This window comes from Zea mays, chromosome 1 (genome assembly GCF_902167145.1).
Source record: "Zea mays cultivar B73 chromosome 1, Zm-B73-REFERENCE-NAM-5.0, whole genome shotgun sequence".
Lineage (NCBI taxonomy): Eukaryota > Viridiplantae > Streptophyta > Magnoliopsida > Poales > Poaceae > Zea > Zea mays.
Window position 1 is genome coordinate 11,565,095 of NC_050096.1, and position 13,092 is coordinate 11,578,186.

General features: G+C 44.0%; 1 protein-coding gene across 1 annotated transcript; it reads left to right on the top strand.

The window, feature by feature from the left end:
* The first annotated feature begins 1,482 nt into the window (after positions 1-1,482).
* On the top strand, positions 1,483-8,713 carry LOC100283679 (uncharacterized). Its single transcript, NM_001156580.2, has 9 exons — positions 1,483-1,949; positions 2,752-2,828; positions 3,075-3,118; positions 5,515-5,592; positions 5,676-5,822; positions 5,905-5,973; positions 7,541-7,639; positions 7,989-8,059; positions 8,187-8,713. Exons 1-9 carry the CDS (start codon positions 1,612-1,614, stop codon positions 8,422-8,424), a joined length of 1,161 nt encoding a protein of 386 aa, NP_001150052.2. The 5' UTR covers positions 1,483-1,611; the 3' UTR covers positions 8,425-8,713.
* The last annotated feature ends 4,379 nt before the right edge of the window (positions 8,714-13,092 follow it).

A 13,092-nucleotide genomic window follows, 5' to 3' on the forward strand; every position in this document is an offset into this window, starting at 1 on the left:
CCATTGCACGTTCGGAGAAGGAAACCAATCACACGACCAGTGTCTCCTGCACTTCTATCAGGGCATGGGTTCGAACCCCACTCCTACATCGTTTTTAACATTTTATGCTGATTTAATCAAAATGGTCGACGGATTAACGGGCCGGCCCGACACAGTCAGCAGGCCGGCATGACGTGCCTGGGCCAGAGTTGTGGCCCGCGGGCGTCTGACCCGTGCCGGGTCGCCGTTTGGCCATCTATAGACGTGCAACGGGTTAATTTGAAATTGCTGTGAGAGGTTATTTGTAAAAGATGACGCGAGATGACCGTTGAAACTGATGCTTTAAATATAGTAGAGATTTAATTTTTTTTATGTTAAAGATAGATCTTCAGAGCTAGAGCTAGTTTGAAAACTTAAATCTCCTTAATCCCCGCAAATAACAAAAACTCCCCTAGATCTCGTCAATGATGTCATTAGTCAATTTTTATGTTCGACAGGAACTGCACATGTACAATGTACTGCCACCACCTACTATACGTGGTAGGAGTACCTACTTCTACAATCTACATCTTTGCATGTGCAAAAATCCTCCATGTAGCACCGTCGCAGTGATATTTGCTTGGCACTGACCACCGAAGACACATTGCATTTCCGGTTTTTTTCCTACTAGCATTCGCTCCGTACCTCGTGCGCGTGGACATGGCGCGTCTGCCGATGGCGTGATGGGGACGATGACGAACGGAACTTTCGGCATGGAGACGTCTCGTCGTCGCAGACGCAGAAGCTGTTCGCTGCGGCTTGCTGCGGCTGCAATCCGGCTGCGGCTGCGGCTTCTACAGTATTTTTCTCTCTATGGATTGCAGCTGCAGCAGTCCAAACAGCTGCAACAGTGTCAGCTTGTAGCCAGCCGAACACGCCCTGGACTGCTGGAGCGTGGAATCGAACGGCGGCTTTCCCAAGCGGCTTCGCTTGAACTGGGTCGGAACCTGCCCGGCTCGATTCGTTTTGGGCCAAACAACGCGGATCTCAGCGTGGGCTACACGCTTCCGGTTCCAGATGGCGCGTCCAGTGCACTCCGGCTCCGAGTATCCACGGCGTGTCAAACGAGTGGTGGTCGTCAAAGTAAAATTCCATATTGCTTGCACGTAGACCATGACGTTGAATTACTGTGGATAGTAGGCAACTAGTACGTGTGTTTATATGGGCTGGGCTATAATCTGCTGTTGGTGGGCGCGTACAAATCCCCGCGGCCTGCCACGGTGCGGGGGCGCCTGCGCTGCGTTGCGCGACGCCACCATCGTCTGGTCTCGTCTCGTCACGACACATTCGGAACCGCAAAAAATCGCAGCGGCTCAAAAAGGGAAGAAACGCGAAACAGACGGCGCAAGCCAAAACAAAAGTAAATTCAGGAAAACAAAATTCGAGGTCCCGTGCCTGGCCAGGCCTGGCCGCTCTCGTCGATTTCCGTCTCTCTCTCCATTTTGCGCCCGCACCTCCCCACCTCCACCTCCCCTCCTTTCGGTTGTTGTCTGACTTGTCTCCTACTCTCCTCGCCTTCCCCCTTGCCTTAGGGTTTATCCCGCGCTCCGCCTCGCTCCGTCCCTCCCTGATTCGCGCGATCTCCGCGCGGCCATGGTCTCCGGCGCGGCGCCCAACCCGGACGGGGGCGGCGCCCAAAACACCCAGCGCCCGCCGCCGCTTACTCAGGCCGGGGCCCGGACGGCCCTCGCCACGCCGCCGGCGGTCTCCGGCGGCGCCGCGCACTCCGCTTCTACCAGTGGGGGCAGCGCCGGCTCACCACCGTCCAGCCGCAGCGAGCAGCACGCCCCCGACGGTGCTGCCAAGGGTCCCGCCCTCGGGGCCGCGCCCGCGGCGGCCGCGTCCACGCCGGCCAGCGACAGCACGTTCCTCCGCTTGAATAATCTCGACATCAACGGCGACGACGCGCCGTCGTCGCAGGCTCCTACGAGGTTGGTTTGTGGAAACTTGTGTCGGATGGGTATATTATAGGTCCCGCGCACGTGAAGCGCTAATGCCAGTCTTATTTGCTCGTTATTCGAAGTTCGAACTACGGGGGTGCTTTGGTTGTTGTGCTGCCATGTTGGAGATAGGCATCCATACAGTCATACAGTCTGTCGACATGAAAAAGCTTGTCCTGGAGAATACAGGAAGGATACTGTGGGAAGTTGCTCATTCTGTGTAGCAATGTATGTCTCACGACGAACTGTTAGCTGTTGTTATTTGGACGAGCATCCTTATTGAAGGTCCTGAAGGATCTTTCTGTGTCCATTTTCATTTTCATGTCTGCAAGCATGATTTTGCTGCAAAGTATGTACTATGTACTAAGCTCACGGCTTGTAGTTGTAGGTTTGGCTTCCTAATAATGTCAGCATTGCTAGATAAGACAAACTTTTTAAATGGCGAACTGAATGCAATGTGTTGTCTATGCGAAGTATGCGCCCATGTTAAGCTGTTATACTGGTCATATGACTTGTATTGTTCTACAAATCTATACTGTGTAAATTGAACCTAACAGTTAACAATGCACAATATATTTTTGCTACCATTCACGCGGTTTGTCTTGTCTTATGATGTTACTGTTTGTCTTGTCTTGTCTTATGATGTTGCTACCACACACTCTTGTATACACAGTTACTTATCATGGTAAATAGGTTTGAAATTCATAGCAGGAGTTTCTACTTCTTAAGGCACTCTTTTGTATCCTTTCTTTTTGTTACTTATCTAAGCTTTTGGGGCATTGTAAAATTGCAGCAAGAAGAAAAGGAGAGGCACACGGGCAGTGGGTCCTGATAAAGGTAACCGGGGACTGCGCCAGTTTAGTATGAAAGGTAAGTCCATTTTTCCCCTTCCATTTTATACTTGTATATGACAGTTATCTTTGGAATGTTAAGATAGGAGCATAGTTCAAATGCAAAAATTTAGGCAGTTAAACTATGCCATCTTTGTTTCCATCACGTCAGTACATCCATTTCTTGATACATTTGAAGGCTACATATGTAGTGAATAGTGCAGTAAAGCAGTGACTGCAAGATATCATAGGTGCCTTAATGCATGTTCCATTTGTTCCTTTGCAGTTTGTGAGAAAGTTGAAAGTAAAGGGAGAACAACATATAATGAGGTCAGTGCCTTTTCATTCTATTATTCCAATTTATTCTTGTTGTGCGAATTGTGTATTCTAGATCAGATTGTCTCGCTTTTCTTCTGTTGAAAAAACACTGCAAATTTGCACTGTTTTTTGTTAGCTTGATTGTATTACTTCTATTTGAAAGGATTTGATCCACTATTTGAAAGAGGAATTATGGTTAGATGCACTGTAAAATTAAAACCTAACGTCATTATCTGTACTAGGATGATGTGGCCATTTGATCATTAAACTGGCTTGTTCATATGTGTTCATGCATACAAACTGTTACACTTGTTTCTCTGGTTTTACCTCAATTGTTCAATAGAGGGTCCTGTGAACATTACAAATGTAGACAATAAAACTTGATGGCACTATATCAAGGTTTTAAAGTCGGCTAGTCGACTCTAGTCGCCTGAGCACCGATAAGGTGACTAATCGCGATTAGTCGTTGATTTGCTCGATTAGTCAAGTCTAGTCGACTCCTAGTCGTCCACCTATAACAAGACCATATGTATATATCAATATATAAAGTTGTAGCAGGACAACAGTACACTGATTTCAGCAGCACACCGATTCAGTGGCGGACCCAAGATTTCTTGACTGGGTATGCGAGATCAAGAGATGTCCTAGGGACATTGCCGTAGTGGCCTAGTGGGTCGGGAGGATAGCTGCGGAAGGCAGAAACCAAGGTTATTAAAACGATAAAACGTTGGAACGCTCTGGGTGAAATTTTGACTTTTAAACGTTTAAACTTTGTTTAAACGTAGTTTTAGACAACATAGGAAAAATATCAATACATCATAATTTCAGACAATAATATGAAGTTAAATACCAAAACAGAGAGGTTACTGGCTTACCAAAACTTCACCCATGAGTTGGATTGAACCCCAAAAGTAACTAATAGACCGGCTCAAAAGTAGCTAATAGTCTAAAATGCATAAAACACTGCGTTTTACAGTTTAGAACGCCAAAACGCTAAAACGTGGTTTCAACCTCTAAGAGTTTTGACGTTTAAACGTAGTTTAAACATCGTTTAAACGTAGTTTTAATAACATTGGCAGAAACTAATGGTCTGATAAGATCGTGGAGGAAGTTTTGAAGAGTAGATATAGTGTTGCATACATACATATACTATATGCTATTTATATTTTGCAAAACAGTGCTGGAGGGGCCTCTACTAGGGGTGGACCTTTTTTTTTTCCGCAAACCGAAGACCGAAAACCGAACCGAACCGTACCGAACCAAAATTTCGGTTTTTTGGTAGTTCCGTTCGGTTTCGGTTTTTACATCTGAGAATTTCGGTATTTGGTATCGTAATCGGTTTTCACCGTATACCGAACCGAAATACCAAAAAACCGAATACCAAACTTTATGAATTCAAAATTGACTATTTCATTATGTGAATTAAATATGTAATGCAATAAAATTGCTATTCACTTATTTGCATGTGATGTATGATATATTTTGAAATATTTATACCTATATAATTTTTACTTTTTAAAATTATGTGTAATGTGTTGTCATGTATCCTTATTTGAGTATAAGTTTGGTATTCGGTTTTTACCAAAAAAACCGAAGTAAAAAACCAAAACCGAACTTACCGGTTTTTAATTTTCTAGAAAACCGACCGGTTTCTAATATTTGAAAAAACGAAAAACCGAACCGAAGTTCCAAAAAAACCGAATGCCCAGCCCTAGCCTCTACAGACTACAGCTGCCGCGTGATGGAGGGGGTGCAGCTGACGCTCGAGCAGAGGGCTGCCGAAGCACAACAGGGCAGCAGGAGAGGAGGGCGACAGCGATGGAGAAGGTGCGGCGGCGCTGGAGAAGGGTGCACGCGCGAGCGCGACTGTGCGCTGTGTAATGTGTGTACCGTATCGGTACAAGTAGGGCAAAACATTGTTTGTGCTGTACGATGGTGGGACGGCCCATGTAACAGAGACTGGATTAGTGGCCCAAAACAGGCAGAACTAGTCGACGACTATACCTTGTCGGACGACTAACCGTTATTAGTCGGCGACTAGGACGACTAATTGCTTTCTAGTCGCTCTAGTCGAGTCGGAGACCCTAATCGAGCTCCCTCTAGCGATAAGGCCGACTAATCGCAACTAATCACAATTAGTCGGACGACGGTAAAACCTTGCACTATATACAGAGGACAAAAGTAGCCTTTTGATCATTTTGAGCAGATTGCTCCATATCCATGCTGGCCCCTATGATCCTATAACATTATTTTAACTTTGAAAATGAGAGTATCAGTGTATTACTACTGTACATCGTTTATCTGCATGTTTTTTTAGCCTCTTTAATGAATTAAAAGTCCTGTAGGTTCAGTACTGTGTTTTGTGATAATAAATTTTGGAATTCATATTTATCCTCTTTCTTTGACAGGTGGCAGATGAACTTGTTGCTGAGTTTACAGACCCCAACAATAATATTGAGGCACCAGATCCTGATAACCCTAACGCGGTAAGAAATGTGGCTACTCCTTGGCATGAATTTATTTACTTAATCTGATATGGGCTCGGTCCTCACCGTATGTTAACATGTAGCAACAATATGATGAGAAAAATATACGACGAAGAGTTTATGATGCTTTGAATGTTCTGATGGCTATGGACATTATATCTAAAGATAAAAAGGAGATCCAGTGGAAGGGCTTGCCGCGTACTAGTATAAGTGACATTGAAGAAATGAAGGTTCTTTTCACTCTTAACAGTGCATTTTGACATTTGTTTTTACTTATGCTATTTTTATCCACTGCTTTATCCTTTTTTACAGACGGAGCTTGTGGGACTGAAAGGTAGGATTGAAAAGAAAAGTGCTTATCTACAGGAGCTACAAGACCAAGTAAGGATATGATACCAGTTTCCTCTTTCCACCTCTGCTTCATAACTTATCTATTATATATATGGCACCAAGGTTTTAAAGTCGGCTAGTCGACTCTAGTCGCCTGAGCACCGATAAGGTGACTAATTGCGATTAGTCGTTGATTTGCTCGATTAGTCGAGTCTAGTCGACTCCTAGTCGTCCTATAGTCGTCCACCTATAACAAGACCATATGCATATATCAATATATAAAGTTGTAGCAGGACAACAGTACACTGATTTCAGCAGCACACCGATTCAATGGCGGACCCAAGATTTCTTGACTGGGTATGCGAGATCAAGAGATGTCCTAGGGACATTGCCGTAGTGGCCTAGTGGGTCGGGAGGATAGCTACGGAAGGCAGAAACTAATGGGTCTGATAAGATCGTGGAGGAAGTTTTGAAGAGTAGAGATAGTGTTGCATACATACGTATACTATATGCTATTTATATTTTGCAAAACAGTGCTGGAGGGGGGCCTCTACAGACTACAGCTGCCGCGTGATGGAGGGGGTGCAGCTGACGCTCGGGCAGAGGGCCGCCGAAGCACAGCAGGGCAGCAGGAGAGGAGGGCGGCGGCGATGGAGAAGGTGCGGCGGCGCTGGAGAAGGGTGCACGCGCGAGCACGACTGTGCGCTGCGTAATGCGTGTACTATATTGGTACAAGTAGGGCAAAACAGTGTTTGTGTTGTACGATGGTGGGCCGGCCCATGTAACAGAGACCGGATTAGTGGCCCAAAACAGGCAAAACTAGTCGACGGCTATACCTTGTTGGACAACTAACCGCGATTAGTCGGCGACTAGGACGACTAATCGCTTCCTAGTCACTCTAGTCGAGTCGGAGACCCTAATCGAGTTCCCTCTGGCGATAAGGCCGACTAATCACGATTAGTCGGACGACTGTAAAACCTTGTATGGCACAACCCTTAGAGCAAAAGAGCTGATGGTATTGTATACTTCGTTTGCTTGTGGCTTTACCACAACTAAAGTCTCAGTGAAGAACAAATACATACGCTTGCGTGTCATCCTTTATTTTCATCTGTAAACTGATTTAACAAATATTTTCTTTATTGTTACACAGAAGCATTTCCTTATGCTGCATATTTAGTGTAACTCAGTGCCTTCATTGGCATATGTTATCCACATCATCATTTCAAGGTCCACTACTCTGTTCCCTGTGCTGGTTTAGATTTGTAGAGCACATAAGTCAACTGTCATATGCAGCAGTCACGTTCAATAAGCTGTTAGCTGTAGCAGGTTGGTTCCTGGACCAGCTAGTATTTGCGAAACCAATGCCCTTTGCACTCTGCCAGAAAAACGGTGAAATTCTATATCCATATTCTAATTTTACTGAAAACCTGGTGTGCCATCATTGCTCATAACCTTGTTTGTCAGTTGTCACAGTATTGGTTCACAGAAAATGTTTGCAATAACTATTTGTTTGTATTTTTGTGCTTGCTGTTTCTTACAACTAGTATTTATGTTTTATGTATCACCTACCCAATTTGTGATTTTCATATCTGTGGGCTTCTTTTTCTGGCATATCAAGTATGTAGGTCTGCAAAACCTGATTCAACGAAATGAACAGTCATATGGTTCAGGAAACACGCCTTCTGGTGGAGTGGCTTTGCCATTTATCCTAGTTCAGGTGAATAAGTTCAGTTCTATGTTCTGTTCCCTTTTTGTACATAGGGGGTGTTTGGTTCTGTGGACTAAAGTTTAGCCCGGGTCACATCAAGCGTTTGACTTTCAAATAGGAGTATGAAATATAGACCCAACCAACTGTACTAGATTCGTCTCACTTTTTAATCTTCGGCTGAGAAATTAGTTTTATAATCCGACTACATTTAATACCCCGAACGGAGGTTCAAACATTCGATGTGATAGGGGCTAAATTTTAGCAGGGGCAAACCAAACACCCCTAGACCGAGTGAAAGTGAACTCTACTTCTGCACATGGTTTAGAGCAGCGCTGGATATTTATTCTTTTGCTTGCAGACCCGACCTCATGCTACCGTGGAAGTTGAGATATCAGAAGATATGCAGCTGGTGCATTTTGACTTCAATAGGTGAGAAGACTGGGAATGATACTTTCTTTGTCAAATGTGGCTATTACTTTGGTTGATCTTTAGTTTGAAAGTTTGCTTGCAGAAAGTCTTGCTGCATTCTTCTTTAATTTGTCTTTTGAAACTGCAGCACCCCATTCGAGCTGCACGACGACTCATACGTCCTAAAAGAAATGCGATTCTGTGGAAGAGAACAACATGACAGCACTCAAGAGTCGATATCAAATGGAGGTGAGAGCTCAAGCGTGTCAAATATTTATTGGCAACACGTACAGCATGTGGAAAGGCCAAACAATGGCACAGGTAGGTTACCGAGCTCACCGCCTATTCCAGGGATCTTGAAAGGGCGTGCGAAGCACGAGCACTAACGCTAGGGTGTTGGTTCACTTTCCTTTTCGTCTGAGCAGTTGGTTTTATTGCATTTCTCCGTTGTGTAAAGGGCCCTGTAAATTATTAGGCAAGCGGGAGCGTAGCTTGATCTAATTTAGCTCTGCACCAGATTGGTAGAACGACGGGTGCTCTAAGTAGTTGTGTAACTATAACTATCCTTGAATCGGTTTCTTTAGTATGGTTGAGAGAAGGGTTGACATGTAATTTTGTAGAGCCTTGTAAAATTAAAATTGTTGATTTCTATCAGGGTGAAATTTCTGGGCACAATCTTTATTTCGTGTTCCTTTTCCCATCAGTGAACGTAAACCTTTCGTGATGCTTAGGCCTTTACTCTCACAAGTCATATGATAATCTGAAGTTCAAATTTTATAAGGTGTACAGCGATGTGATGAAGGGAATATACAACAAACAATAGTTTGCGCGTGTATACAGTGACTAGCCAAACTGTTAAGTCGAAATGCTCTCGTCTGCTATCTCGCTTTTATTGCAAAAGCTCATCTTTGTAATGCAGCACTAAAGCAAACGGTGCTCTGCTCCATACAATTATACAAAGGCTCAGGGGGGGAAATGATCTTGCAAGCGAATCAGCGAATGGCAACCAGTAGCCCTAAAACCCTGAACTTCTAACACTGAGGATATATATAGTGACAAGGATTAAAGATACTCTGAGTATATATATCTAATACTCTTGCAAGCGAATCAGCGAATGGCAGCCAGCAGGCCTTAATATATATCTAATCTAATACTCAGTGTTAGAAGTTTAGAGTGTTAGATATATAAGGCCTCGTTAGGCAGGCCAGGATCTAAGCTAGGCCAGTGACCAAACCAACCCAGGATCGAGTGGATCATGAGTTGTCACTCATTCCTGGTCATCAGTCTGTCTAGCTCAGTAACCATTCCGTAGGTCACTTGGACTCGTTCCAGGCTGAGGATTGAGGGAAGATAGTCGAAATCAAGAGGGTTTATTTTCGGCCTAGGTCAAAACGAACAGCTCTAGCAGGCTAGACCTGATTCTAAATTAGAATGATTCGTTCTTGTTAAGAACTACGTTACCACAGATCATCAGATTTGTTCCCTTCCCTCCCGTCAGCAGTAGAGGCTCGTTCCCTTTCCCAGCAATTTAGAGACAGAACACACGAGACACAATATGTAGGGTTGAGCCTCTGACATCTTTCTCTTCTATATTCTATATGAGGGGGTACATGCTTCATATATAGAGACGTGATACCCCTAAGGGCATATTCGGTATTTGCCCACATAACCCTTCATTATGGTTTCTCAACACTTTCCCTTGGGCGAATACCACGACCAACACATGCTTCGTTAAAACTCCTAAAAACCTAGTGTGAAAAATGTGGAGAAAGAGCACATGGTGACACATATTGCTTTTGCACTTTGTTGCCTCGTTAAAAACCTTATGTGAGAAACTTCAGGGAAACTCACCAAGGGAAAAAGAGTACAACAACTGTCATTAGAACAAATTTCAATCTTCTGGATCTAGATTCCATCGAATCTCCTACAAGGTCTGAATTGAGAAATGTGCTCCCCTGATCTTTGCAAAATTGTCTCAATATGGCAAAACACCTTCTTCTGGAAGTATATGCACATAGAGATTTAGCAAACGAAATGCATATTGTTGCTAAGATTATTTTAGGAACTTCACCTCAACTCACTTCTAGGATATACGAGGTAAGTGCACATATCAACACAAATAATCCACTTTGATTGATGGTGTTCGATCGACTGGATCTACATATTTGATAAACTTTCATAAAGGTTCACATATTGAAGTTGACGCCTTCAGGGCATAGAATATGACATTTAGTGTCTCACAATTGTGATCAATATAAGCATTCGCTCCCCCTGATGATGACATCTGTCAAAGTCGTTACCCCTCATAACTCAAACACATCCTTCAAGATGTGTGTCTCATTGTTCATCTGGAATAATGATGGTGGATGAGGCTAGGGAGCTACACCTTTCGTTCTATCATACACCACAATGCATACATAGTTGTGCAAAGCAAATAACTTGTCCTTCCACAGGACTTAGGGAATACTATAGTTGTAATAGTACATATTATATATATGACTCGTCGCTCCAGACGTTCATTCATTACAACTTATATGATTGTGTAACATAAGTCTATCAAAGATCGTAATCCATCAGGGATTTTCATCGATCAGATACATCATTATAGTTTGTCATTCTGGCACAATGAGGATATTTTGCCCGTAACACCTAAACCTTACAGGTTTCTGCCATCATGGCTTTAGAACACCTAAACCGTAATTCCACATCTAGTGGAAAATACCATGAGTAAAACTCGTGGAATGCACATGTGCTTATTTGGTGAACTTCAAGTCATTTGGTACCTCATCTTATTTCTTTTCGGGTTTGTATGGGTCTTTATCCCTTTATAGAGGTTATCAAACTTTGGTGTTCAACACACACTTTGTTTCTTCTGGGAAGGTTCCATCTGGGAACTAAAATCTCAACTAGGAGATTGAGAGCACCTAGAGGGGGGGTGAATAGGTGATCCTGTAACACTTCAAAATCTTAAGCCACAAAACTTGGTTAATCGTTAGCACAATAATTGCCACGTGGCTAGATCGGAATCCTCAACAAAACACAATAACCAACAAAGATCAATCACAGAGATGACACAGTGGTTATCCCGTGGTTCGGCCAAGACCAACGCTTGCCTACTCCACGTTGTGGCGTCCCAGCGGACGAGGGTTGCAATCAACCCCTCTCAAGCGGTCCAAAGACCCACTTGAATACCACGGTGTTTTGCTTTGCTTATCTTTATCCCACTTGCGAGGAATCTCCACAAATTGGAGTCTCTCGCCCTTACACTTAAAGTTCACAAAGAAGCACGGAGTAAGGGAGGGAAGCAACACACACAAATCCACAGCAAAATGCGCACACACACGGCCAAGAATCAAGCTCAAAAGACTATCTCAAAGTTCTCACTAGAACGGAGCTCAAATCACTGAGAATGACAAACGAATGCGCAAAGACTGAGTGTGGATGATCAAGAATGCTCTAAGGTTGCTTGGTGTCTCCCTCCATGCGCCTAGGGGTCCCTTTTATAGCCCCAAGGCAGCTAGGAGCCGTTGAGAGCAAATCTGGAAGGCCATCTTTGCCTTCTGTCGTTTGGCGCATCGGACAGTCCGGTGCACACCGGACACTATCCGGTGCCCGATTTCCTTCCTTAAATAGCGAAGCCGACCGTTGGCGGCCTTGGAGCCGTTGGCGCACCGGACATGTCAGGTGCACACCGGACAGTCCGGTGCCCCCTTTTAGCCGTTGGCTCGGCCACGTGTCCCGCGCAGATCGTGCGGCCGACCGTTGGCCCGGCCGACCGTTGGCTCACCGGACAGTCCGGTGCACACCGGACAGTCCGGTGCACACCGGACAGTCCGGTGAATTATAGCCGTACGTCTCCGGTAAATTCCCGAGAGCGGCTAGTCCGCCCAAGTCAGTCTGGCGCACCGGACACTGTCCGGTGCACCACCGGACAGTCCGGTGCTTCAGACCGAACAGCCTTTTTGGCTGTACACAACCAACTTTTCTCTTACTCGATTTCTCCTGTTTCAAGCACTTAGACACAATACATTAGTCTTCAAAACAATGTACTAAGGCTTAGAAACATACCTTTACTCTTGATTTGCACTTTGTCCATCCATGGGTATAGATTCACATTTAAGCACTTGTGTTGGCACTCAATCACCAAAATACTTAGAAATGGCCCAAGGACACATTTCCCTTTCAATCTCCCCCTTTTTGGTGATTTATGCCAACACAACATAAAGCAAATAGAACAAGTGCAATATTACTTCAAATAAAACTCAAATTTATTTTGATTCAATTTTGGCATATATGGATCATCCTTTGCCACCACTTGGTTTGTTTTTTGCAAATCAAAACTCAAATTTCTATCTCTTAGTCAAACACACATGTTGAGTCATAAAGAGAGTCATTTCAGGAGTATTTGATTCAGGATTCCAAAAACTCCCCCTTTTTCCCATAATCAACATTTCTCCCCACTAGAAGCCAACCTTTGACAAGAGAGACAATAAAAGAGTTTTGACAAAACAAAAAACTCTATTCTACTATTTTCAAAATCTCTCAAGTGGTAGCTGATCCATTTATCACTTTGGCCTTTATTTTCTCCCCCTTTGGCATCAAGCACCAAAACGGGATCAATCTTGGCCCTTTAACCCCATTGCCTCACCAAAATCTTCAATTAAGAGCAAATAGGCAATAAGAGTTAAAAGATGAACTTGGAAAAGTTACTCTTTTCATCGGAGTGCAGTGGAAGTCTTGCATGGTCCAAGTCCACCTTTTCCCTTTTAATTCTCCTTCGAGACTAAAACAAGCAAACTCAAGCATATGGTTAGTCTCAAAGGGTCAAGTTGTAACACATCTCCCCCTAAAACTGTGCATCACTTTGCAACGGACTTGTGAGGTCCAGGGAGTGATTGTACAACTTGAGCACCATACTAAACAACAAAATGCAAAAAGGAACATGATCAAAAGCATAAATACATGTATGCTACAATTCAATCCAAGTTCCGCGAATCTAAGACATTTAGCTCACTACGCAGCCTGCAAAAGGTCTTCTCATCTAGAGGCTTGGT

What these genes read in the sequence shown, in the direction of transcription:
- LOC100283679 (NM_001156580.2), top strand. Translation starts at nt 1,612, where the DNA reads ATGGTCTCCGGCGCGGCGCCCAACCCGGACGGGGGCGGCGCCCAAAAC. An exon ending in ATCCTGATAACCCTAACGCG is followed by an intron (nt 5,593 to 5,675) that starts GTAAGAAATGTG and finishes GTTAACATGTAG; the next exon opens with CAACAATATGATGAGAAAAA. An exon ending in TGCCATTTATCCTAGTTCAG is followed by an intron (nt 7,640 to 7,988) that starts GTGAATAAGTTC and finishes TTTTGCTTGCAG; the next exon opens with ACCCGACCTCATGCTACCGT.